Below are 11,603 nucleotides of genomic sequence, written 5' to 3'. Positions count from 1 at the left end.
CACCCCTAATGGGCCCAAACACGATACATGATCCAATGGACCAAAAGAAGGTGTCGCAGCACCCTAACAGATTCTGGACGCTGACTTGTTTTAATGATTCCCATTAATTCCGAAGATCTTTTGATGTGAAACCACCCGGATTGGATTCCTTATCAAATTATCTTTCCATCTATATGTGGATCATCAAAAACAGAGTCCGAATGTGTCCTGAGTGACCAGTTTAAGGTAGACTGGTCCTAAATTCCGAGGCAGACTCGAACTCAAGTTAGACTGGGCCTCCGGCTTGGCTTGGACGTTCTTGCTGGCCTCCTAAGGTGGTGGCCAAGGAGGAGGACGTCCAAGGGCTTTCTTGGTGGGTTCTCCAAGTCCTTGGGGCATGCTCCCACTTGGACCAGGGTCCCAAGGATGAATAACAAGCCTATAACGATAGTGTAGCTCCCAGCAGAAATAGCGATAGAATATCTTGATGGTTTGGAGGTCTTGCTAATGTGATATTGAGATAAGACTAGAGCTATTTGAAATCTTATCAAACAAGCTTTCCATCAAGTGCTCATTGACCTCGATTGCACTCCAGATGGCTGAGTTATGGCCTTCCCAATGAAGCACTATCGAGCTACTGATGAACCAAAAATTCAACTTTGATGAACTTGCACGTTGAGACATATTTGTACCTATATTCAAATAACGACATGTACATGTGGAACCAAGTGAATTGTACCAAAAATCACTATGCAAATGTAGGAACGAGCTCACCTTATAAACAATGGTCGTATCCGATGGTGGCATGTCCTCATCATCCTCCCCTTCTTGACAACAAACCATCCTCGGATTTGGGATTAGCAGACTCCAAAGTATGTGTGGGAGGTGGTGGTGGTGAAGATGTTGTTGTAGTGGTGAAAGTAACCACTCGCCTTTTTATCGCAGTCTCAACCTTCGCAAATGGTTGCTCCACCCTTGCTAAAATCTGGTTGAGGTTGTTGTCAATGTTGGTATGGTTCTTTTGCTGAACATTCCTAGCAATTCTTTTTCTGCAAGCATAGCAAGCTAGAACAAATGTTTGAGAGTATAAAATTCTATATGGAAAACAATATCTTGTATTTCATGCCTCAAACCACCAAAAAAATGAACAATGGTATCTTCCATGTCCTCTACTATCCCACAATGTATTGCACACTTTTGAAACTCTGTATAATATTCTTGGACAGACATATTGCCCTGCTCTAAGCACTGTAATTTGTTATGCCATTCATGTTTATAAGAAGCAGGAATAAAACGATCACGCATAGCTATCTTAAGTTCTTCCCATGTACCAGGTAAAACATCCTCTACAACTAGCCCATACCACCAAATAATGGTAAAGTCCTTAAACTCACTAGTAGCTTGTCGAACTCTATATTGCTCAGGTACAAGGTGGGCACTAAACTTTTGTTCTACCATTATCTCCCAATTAAGGTATTCTTTAGCATCATAATGACCTGAAAAGGATGGTATGGTCAATTTACCTCTCATACCTTGATGATTATAGTCTATATGTGAGGGCTCATTGTTCTTTATTCGGTCCATCCTTGCAAATTTCTGGTCCATGATTCCCTGCAATTCACTCTTAAACAGAAACTCGTTGTTTGATATTGTTAGAAATTAATATAAATCCTCTATCAACTATTTATGGGTAAGTGGAATCACACTCTCACACATCTTACCAAGTTCTTACAAGGTTCTTACCAACGCAAAGCAGTGGATGGTACAACCGGTGGCTGGTTCGTGATACCTGTGAGGGTGTGACACCAAGATTGCAAGGGTCTTTTTTTGTACCGATCTGAAGTATATGTGGAGCTTGGGAGGCACGAAAAAGAATAAATATATATATGTGGCACATAAGTTAGTGACAGACAACAATATTAAATAAATGTCTAGAGCACTTGTCCTAGTTGCTGGCCTATACGTGTTTCTATCATCAGTTGTGATAAACAAGAGAGGAAACAAGGATGAAAGGAAACAAGTATTAAAGGTAGCAACGGATATGAACAAGGCAAAATATACCACAAACAATAGAGCTATTGAGTGTTCCTTATGTGCTCCTTTTCAATATCTTCTATTCTCTTTTACTAATTTTTTCTTTTATTTGTTGTCCAATCTTTTTTTCTTGCTTTTGCTCTTTTGATTTTTTTTTCTCAGCAAGGAGCACACAAGAATAAACCACAAAAAATTGAGCTCAATTGAATAAAAGATGTGGCCTATAGAAAATTAGGACTGTGCTAAAAAGCATACTAAAACTTGTAGGCCCAGAAACTTAATTTTCCTAATCCAATTTCAGCAAATCTAATTTTTGCTGAACCCAGCAACTGCTGGGATGAAATAGATCTAAAATTTTCTAGCGTTCTCCTGTAGATATAAAATTTTTTCCGTTTCGAGTTCGGATACAAAAGTTATGACTGTTTTAAGGAAGCTGCTCGAATCAGGGCTTTAGTGAACATAAGATGCAAACCGATGATAATACGGAAATAGCAGGTGGGTAGAGGTATCAATCACAAACTAGAAAAGAACACAATCTAAACCAGCAACAAGACTTTGACCTAGGACACAAACTCAACAAAGCAGGACTCTGAAACTGAATCATGCAAAGGCTATGGCGCGGATAGTTATAGGATAGGAAATAAATATAGCATTGGACTATGGGATAAAAGCAAAAACACTCGAACTAAGGGTAAGATGCTGAACTTGATCGGTATACCTGAAGCTCTAATACCACTTAATATGAACGAGGGTCCCGATCTTCTGTCAGGTTTAAGATAAACAATGATTCGTTCGGAGAGCGACACACGGATCCGGCTTCAGATCATAAAGACCTAAACCCCTGCAACCTTAGCACCACGTCTCCTCTAGGTTATCAACCATGTCACAATTCGGTTGATCTCACCAAGAAGGCTAATTCCTACTGTGAATCGAAGAACACAAGCAAGAACAAGATAAAAAGCAACTCAATTAAAGTGATAATTGCAGATGAATGATTAAGCACTCGAAGTTGGGGTCTTGCAAATCGATAACGGCGACTGTTCAATGATAGATTGATCTAAAACAAAATCCAAAACCTAATGATGATGGTGGCGTATGATTATAAAGGTCTTAGGGTCATCGCCTACCCTGGACGCGCCCCCTAATAGGCCCAAACACAATACACGATCCAACGGACCAAAAGAAGTTGTCACAGCACCCTGGCAGATTCTGGATGCTGACTTATTTTGATGATTCCCGTTGATTCCGAAGATCTTTTGATGTGAAACCACTTGGATTGGATTCCTTATCAAATTATCTTTCCATCCATATGTGGATCATTGAAAACAGAGTCCGGATGTGTCCTAGGTGACCAGTTTAAGGCAGACTAGGTCCTGGATTTCCGAGGCAGACTCGAACTCAAGTTGGACTGGGCCTCCTGGCTTGACCTGGATGTCCTTGCTGGCCTCCTAAGGTGGTGGCCAAGGAGGAGGACGTCCAAGGGCTTTCTTGGTTAGTTCTCCAAGTCCTTGGGTGTGCTCCCACTTGGGCCAGGGTCCCAAGGATGAATAACAAGCCCATAACAACAGTATAGCTCCCAAGCAGAAATAGTGACTAGAATATCTTGATAGTTTGGAGGTCTTGCTGATGTGATATTGAGATGAGACCTAGATCTATTTGAAATCTTATCAAACAAGCTTTCCATCAAGTGCTCATTGATCCTCAATCGCACTCCAGATGGCTGAGTTATGGCCTTCCCAATGAAGCACTATCGAGCTGCCGATGAACCAAAAATTCAACTTTGATGAACTTGCACGTGGAGACATATTTGTACCTACATTCAAATAACGACATGTATATGTGGAACCAAGTGAATTGTACCAAAAATCACTATGCAAATGTAGGAACGAGCTCACCTTATAAACAATGGTCATATCCGATGGTGTCATGTCCTCATCAGAGCCCCTCGCCGAGGAGAACAAAAAACTCAAGGAGGCGATAAACCTTTCGGAGAAGAATATTCAAAGGGCCCAGCGCGAGCGAGACCTTGCGGAGTCCAATGCGTAGGACCTAGAATACCAGAAGGGGGTCCTGTCTGGACAGCTGGCGACTACGAAAGAACAACTGTGGAGCAAGTCCGAGCAGCTGATCACTGCCTCTACACAACTGAAAGATGCTTCCGAGCAATTGGAAAAGCTGGAAAAAGTCTCTGAGGAGAAAAAGGTACGTTTGATCCACAAAAATGCCTCACATAGCCATATACGATTACTTTTGTTGATGAATAATGTACTTGTAGAACAAGATGCGGAGCTCGGTCAGCTGCGCTAGGCCCTCGAACAACTCCAGGAGGAGAAAGCGAAGGAGACTGAGCGAGCGAACAAACTGACCAAGGAGCTGTACGGTGAGTACCCCATGATTGGGTTTTCTACTGAGGTTAATGTCTTCCCTGATGTAACTTCAAAATCCATGCAAACTACCGTCGGAGGGTCAAGGCACAATTCGATGTGTTGGAGCAAGACGCTCGTACCTAGAGGAACAATTTTGACGGCGTAGTTGTCGGGATTAGACCAGTGCTCGACTACATTGAACCAAAAACTGCTCCTCATCCCAATGGCAGGCCACCTTGCCCGAATATTATCATCGAAAGATGCATGACGACGTGGGAAAGCTTTAAAAGCTTCAACCGCGACGCCGTTGTTACTGCCGCTACCCATGCCCTTGCTGTTGTCCGATCCCACTATCTAGACATTGACCTAGAGGCGATGGGGGGTAGGTACATCGAAGGGCTGAGCGAAGCAAAGACCCAGTGGCTTGAAGATGAGGTGGAGGACACGGCAAAAAAGTTGGCCGGCGATATATACCTGTTTGAAGAGAATGATGGTAGTGGCGAAGCATAATGATCTCCTCGGTGGACATCGTCTGTAATATCTTGATAGTATGGTTAGAAAGCACGAAAGCGCAAGAAACAAATACTTATCAAATATTTGTCATTAGGTGCTTGTATATACAATATATGCAGTGTGCTTATAATTTGGCGAAATAATCTTCAAAGTTTCAAACCGGACTCGGTTATGCGTAGTTCAAGTAACATCTGACCAGTAGGTCTGCTGCTGGTCCCTATGGCCTTGGCCAGCCCATAATCCAAAATGCCGAGCGCGGAGCCCGTAGACATATAGAAAAAACAGATGTGACCAAAGGACCGCAGCCGATCACCCATAACACAGAGCGTGGAGCCTGTAGCACGTGTAGGGAGAGATCGAAGGCTGGGTCTTCTTTGAAGAGAACAAAGAAAAAATGTTACTCTCTAATCAAAGAATGTTTTCGCTATATGGAAAACATGCTCTACGATTTGGAAAAATCGAGTTTGGTGATTTGGAAAAAATGTGGTCGGCGTTTTGGAGAAATCATGTTCGGCGTTTTGGAGAAATCATGTTCGGCGTTTTGGAGAAATCGTGTTCGGCATTTTGGAGGAATTGTGTTCGGCATTTTGAAGAAATCATGTTCGGTGTTTTGGAGAAATCGTGTTTGGCGTTTTGGAGGAATCGTGTTCGGCGTTTTGGAGAAATCGTGTTCGGCGTTTTGGAGAAATCATGTTTGGCATTTTGGAGAAATCATGTTCGGCGTTTTGGAGGAATCGTATTCGGCGTTTTGGAGAAATCGTGTTCGGTGTTTTGGAGGAATCATGTTCGGCGTTTTGGAGAAATCGTTCGGCGATTTTGGAGATCGTTGTGGGGTATCGTAATGCTTCGACGACCGTACGTGGAGATCGAAAGTTAAAGGAAAAAATGGAGACAAATTATGGAGACCAAAACTTTATTCATCATAAAATGGAGAGTACATAGCTAGAGCGTTTCAAGGGTAGAAACGTATAAGGTGCTCGATGTGCCATGAGTTTGGAACATTAATCCCATCTAGGTCACATAAGCGATAAGATCATGGTCGGGTTACCTCTTTGACGACGTAGGGCCCTTCCCAAGGGGAAGAAAGCTTGTGCAACCCTTCGGTCTTTTGTTTTCTGCGGAGAACAAGAACGCCGATGGTGAATGAATGACCATTTATGTTGCGGTTATAGTACCTTCATAGATCTTCTAGATACTTGGCTATGCGGACACAGGTGATAAGGCGTTCTTCCTCGGCTCGGTCAATGTCCTCTGTCCGAACAGCCGCGGCCTTCGCTTCAACATAATTTTTCACCCTAGGTGCTCGGAAGGCAACATCTGCTGGTAGTATGGCCTCTAAGCCATAGACCAAAAAATATGGAGACACACCGGTACTACGACTAGCTTGAGTGCTCAGTCCCTAGACCACAGTCGGTAACTCCTTGAGCCATCTGCCCAGATGCTTTTCTTCTTTCTGGTATAGCCTCTTTCTGAGGGCGTCAAGGATCATACCATTAGCCCGCTCAACCTGGCCATTAGCTCTAGGATGAGCAACGGAAACGTATTTAACAGAGATGCATCGGTCTTCATAGAAGTCCCAAAAATGATGGATGGTAAACGTGGTTCCGAGGTCGGTGATAATGCTATTCGGGAGACCGAACCTGTGTATGATATCTTCAAAGAGGTCGACTGCTTTCTTGGCAGTGGCTGAACGAGCGGTTTGTACTTGATCCACTTGGAGAACTTATCAATGGCGACGTATACATACCTAAAACCTCCTGGCGCTGGCTTAAAGGGCCCAATCATGTCCAGTCCCTAGCATGCAAAAGGCCAAGAAGCTAGGATGGTCTGCAATTCCTGTGCTGGTACGTGTATTTGCTTGGCGAAGAACTAACATCCTTCACAGCACCGGATGAGGTCTTCTGTGTCGAAGATGGCCGTGGGCCAGTAGAAGCCAGCTCGGAAAGCTTTGCCAACCAGGTTTCTTGAGGCCGTGTGATTGCCACAGGAACTAGAATGAATTTCGTGAAGCAGCTTCACTCCTTCGTCTTGAGGGACACACTTCTGCAATACCCCTTCCTTGGCACTCTTCCTCATCAAGTTACCGTTTACCAACACGTAGTGCTTACTTCGACGGATTAGGTGTTCGGTGTCGGTCTTGTCGGTGGGTACTTCAGAGTCGGTGAGGTACTTGATGAATTGCTCCCTCCAATTGGCGACTAGCGAAGGCACCGCAAGTACCAACTGCTCGGTAGGGGGAACCTCCTCAACTTCCTTTTCTTCTTTAATGGATGGCACCAGGAGATCTTGCACGAAGACCCCCGGTGGAACCGTGGCACGAGACAAACCTATTTTTGAGAGCTGGTCGACTGGTTGATTTTGATCTCGTACCACGTGGTGGTACTCGATACCATAGAACTTCCCTTTAAGCTTCCTAATTTCGATGCAGTATGCGTCCATCTTCTCACTGGAATAGGACCAGTCTTTGTTGAGCTGGTTAATAACCAACATGGAGTCTCCATACACCATGAGGCGCTTGACGCCGAGCGCGACGGCTATACGAAGACCATGGAGACATGCTTCGTATTCCACGGCATTGTTGGAGGCTGGGAAGTGTATCCGAAGAACGTAACATAGCTTATCCTTGGTCGGCATAATGAACAGAATGCCTGCACCGACACTATTGATGTTAAGGGTGCCATCAAAGTACATCACCTAGTGCTCGGGGCAAGCGGCAGTGATGGGCTCTTGGATCTCGGTCCATTCAGTGACAAAGTCAGTGAGCGCCTATGACTTAATGGTAGGTTTGCTTCTGAATTCAATGGAATAGGTGCCGAGCTCAACAGCCCACTTAATGATGCGGCCATTGGCTTCTTTGTTGCGAAGAATGTCCCCTAGGGGAAACTCAGTGACCATGGCGATCTTGTAGTATTCGAAGTAATGCCGGAGCTTGCGCGATGTAATCAGAATTGCGTATAACAGCTTTTGTACCTAAGGATAACGAGTTTTTGGCTCATTGAGTACTTCAATGATAAAGTAGACCAGACGTTGCACCCTGTAAGCGTGCTCGGCTTCATCGTGTTCAACGATGATAGTTGTTCTCACGACGCGAGAAGTGGCGGCGATGTATATGAGCAGAGTCTCATATGGCCTTGGCAATGTCATGATCGGTGGCTTTGTCAAGAACAACTTGAGCTGCTCAAAAGCTGAGTCTGCCTCCTCCAACTAGGAAAAATGCTCAGAGGCCTTGAGGAGCTTAAAGAAGGGTAACCCTTTTTTGCTGAGGCGTGAAATGAAGTGGCTTAAAGTAGCCATGCAACCTGTAAGCTTTTGTATATCCTTGACACATGTTGGCCGTTTCATATTGGTGATGGCAGAGACCTTGTCAGGATTAGGCTCGATGCCTCAAGCACTAACGATGTAGACCAGTAGTATACCAGATGGAACTCTAAAGATGCACTTTGAAGGGTTCAGCTTCCATTGGTACTTGTTTAGATTGGCAAAGGTTTCTTTGAGGTCGTCGATAAGCTTGTTGGCTATCTTGGTTTTGATGACCACGTCATCAATGTATGCTTCGATGTTGCGGCCGATTTGCTGGTTGAGGAACATCTGAATGGCCCTTTGATAGGTAGCCCCAACGTTCTTGAGTCTAAAGGACATAGTTTTGTAGCAGTATGCTTCGAAAGGTGTAATGAACGACTGTCTTAATCTGGTCTTCTTTCTTAAGGGAGATCTGAATGATAGCCAGAGTAATAGTCAAGGAAAGAGAGTAGTTCGTAGCCACGGGTAGAGTCTACAACCTCGTCTATCCGAGGCAAGCCGAAGGGGTCTTTAGGGCAGTGTTTGTTAAGATCAGTATAATCAACACACATTCTCCATTCTTTATTCTTTTTTCAAACGAGAACAGGGTTTGCTAACCAATCTGGATGATACACTTCTTTTGTAAACCCGACAGCTAAGAGCCATTTTATTTCTACCCTAATAGCCTCCTTCTTGTCTGGCGTGAATTGATGAAGTTTCTACTTAATTGGTTTGGCGGTCGGCGAGACATTCAAGGAGTGCTCGATCTTCTCCCGTGGTACCCCCAGCATGTCTGTAGGTTTCTAAGCAAATACATCGGCGTTGGCACGTAGGAAGGAGACAAGCGTGCTTTCCTATTTGGGGTCAAGGTGAGCCCCAATCTTCATGGTCTTGGAAGCATCATTGAGGCCGAGGCTGACCTCCTTAATTTCCTTAGACTTGGTGGAGGCGCGGGGAAGCTCAAGCTCTAGAATCTCCATGTCATCGATGGGTACTATCCTGGCTTCGGTGACCACGCTAGCCATCTAGATGGAGAGGTCGGTGGCTTCGGCGAGGGTGAGACTCTCTGTCTCGTAGGCGTAGGCGATGGAAAGGTTGGCCTGTAGAGCCAGGACTCCTACAGGCGAAGGCATCTTCAACACCAGATATGCGTAGTGTGGTATAGCCATGAATTTGGCCAGAGCTGGCCGGCCAAGTATGGCGTGGTAGGCAGTGTCGAAGTTAGCGATGTAGAAGTTGATATGCTCGATGCGGTAGTTGCTTGCCATGCTGAACTGTACTAGTAGGGTGATCTCTCCAAGTGGCTTGGATGCCCTTCTAGGTACCACACCCCAGATGGAGGAGTCCAAGGGTGTGAGGTCTGATATCACAAGGCCCAACTCCCTTAGGGCTCCGGCGAAGAGTAGGTTCAAAGCACTACCACCATCGATAAGGACTTTTCTGAATAGCACCTTCTGGATGGTTGCGTCAAGGATGAGGGGGAAACACCCTGTATATGGTATGTCTGCCCACTGGTCGGCCCTACTAAAGGTGATGGGGATCTTGGACCATGGATGATAGCTCGGGTTGGCGGTAGTTTCTTCTGAAGCGACGACAAGCACTCGTCGAGCAGCAAGCTTCCGTTCCCTTCGACTCTTAGTGGAGGCGAGGCCCCCGAAGATGGTGGCAACCACCTTATCGTGGTCCTGAAAGGCATTGTTGTTGTTCCTAGGTGGTCGGCGACCTCCTGTTCCATTGTTGGCGTCGTCGTCAAGCCTCTTGTCCTAGAACTCCCTGGCTAGACCAATGTAGTCCTTCATCTTGTGTTTGGCGTTCTTGTGAAGAGGGCACAGGCCATCAAGTATCATTTGGTATTGCTCGTCATATTTATGCTTGGCGTGAGGTTGACTAGCGGTGGTGAAGATGTGTTCTAGCTGGCGGCGGTGATTTTGGCCTGGCCTGTGTCCTCCTGTTCGATCACGGCCGCTATCGTGATGATAGCTATGGTCATCGGGGCGGCGGTCATTGTGGCATCGGTCGTCAGGCAATCATCGTATCGGTGAGGTGGTCGCTGAGTGCCCACATCCTCGTTGAAGCGCACCTCGGCTTCCTCTACATCGGTGTACTGGTTGGCGGTAGTTATCATCTCGCCGATACCGGTCGGTGGCTTACAGTTGAATTTGGAGCGAAGTTCACGATGGTGGAGTCCTCGGATAAAGGCGGTGATGACTTCAGCTTCCGTGATGTTGGGGATAGAATTCCTCATCTCGGAGAAATGCCAGATGTAGCTGTGGAGGAGCTCGGATGGCTTCTGTTGATGCAGTTGAGATCATGCTTCGTACCTAGTCAAGTACACGTGGCCATATAGTTGTCGGTGAAGACTTTCTTCAACTCTTCCCATGAGCCAATGGAGTCTGGCGCAAGGCTGGTGAACCAGCTCATGGCGGGTGGCATGAGCATGATGGGGAGATAATTTGCCATAACGCTGGTGTCTCCTCTAGCTGCACGAATGGTAGTGGCATAAGCCTGCAGCCACTGAGTTGGGTTCATTCTTCCTTCATAGGGCTCGACCCCGATGATCTTAAAACCATGGGGCCATCGAAGCGTTCGGAGTGCCCTTGTGAAAGCTAGAGGCCCCTTAGGATTGTCGACGCCGTAATCCGCAGCATTGTGGTTGGGGATAGGCTTGAGGGCTGAGTTTGGGTTGCCATACTCCTTTTCGTAATCTTGGTGGTGACGTACTTCGTCTTCATGGTGACCAAAGCGATGGTGCTCGATACGCCGCCACGCATCTTGGAGGTTGCTGAGATGTACTCTAGCATCCTGTTCAACCTCTTGGTCATGTTGGCGATGGAGTTCGGTGCAATGCTCCCCGGATACCCCTTGGAGAGGTAATGACTGGTCGACAAAATGGCTTTGACTTGGGCGGCGATTGGACCTCGGCGTAGCTGATCGGTGAATCGTGCTCGTAGAGCACGAGGGTCTCTGGTCCTCGCAGATCTCATTGACTTGATAGTGAGCTGCTTTAAGCATGGCGATGATCTTGGCAAGCTTGGGTGTTTGAGGGGAACGAGCGAGCTCGTTGGTGGCTACTGCCAAATTGGCGCTTGGAGTCTTGAAGACGTTGTGGCCGTCGACGTAGAGAAATTCTTCGTCATGGTCACGGTAGAGCGGGAGCGGCCTTCCTTGAGAGTCAAGCTGATTATTCCTAAGCAGCCTCGGCCCTTGTGATGGCTACCTCGTTCTCTCACCACTACATGCGTGGTTGATGTTTCAGGTTCTCCCGAGCGGTGCCGCTCTTCCTCAGGTTTCAGCCAGTTCCGAGGAGGGTTGTCGATGCTGATGTTGAAGATCGCGCCACCCCAGAAGGGTGGGAGGAGAAATTGATCAGAGAAGGTTTCGGCAAGGGTCTCCGTAGAGCCCTAAGACTTGAAGCCTAGAGTTTCTTCTGAG

General features: G+C 46.3%; 1 protein-coding gene across 1 annotated transcript; it reads right to left on the bottom strand.

The window, feature by feature from the left end:
* Positions 1-6,761: 6,761 nt before the first annotated feature.
* Positions 6,762-7,526, bottom strand: LOC136460580 (uncharacterized). Its single transcript, XM_066460228.1, has one exon. It carries the CDS (start codon positions 7,524-7,526, stop codon positions 6,762-6,764), a length of 765 nt encoding a protein of 254 aa, XP_066316325.1.
* Between the last annotated feature and the right edge of the window lie 4,077 nt (positions 7,527-11,603).

Source organism: Miscanthus floridulus, chromosome 6, assembly GCF_019320115.1.
Source record: "Miscanthus floridulus cultivar M001 chromosome 6, ASM1932011v1, whole genome shotgun sequence".
Classification (NCBI taxonomy): Eukaryota; Viridiplantae; Streptophyta; class Magnoliopsida; order Poales; family Poaceae; genus Miscanthus; species Miscanthus floridulus.
The sequence above is the reverse complement of the archived record's forward strand: the minus strand, read 5'-3'. Positions and strand labels throughout refer to the sequence as shown.

What these genes read in the sequence shown, in the direction of transcription:
- LOC136460580 (XM_066460228.1), bottom strand. Translation starts at nt 7,526, where the DNA reads ATGCCGACCAAGGATAAGCTATGTTACGTTCTTCGGATACACTTCCCA.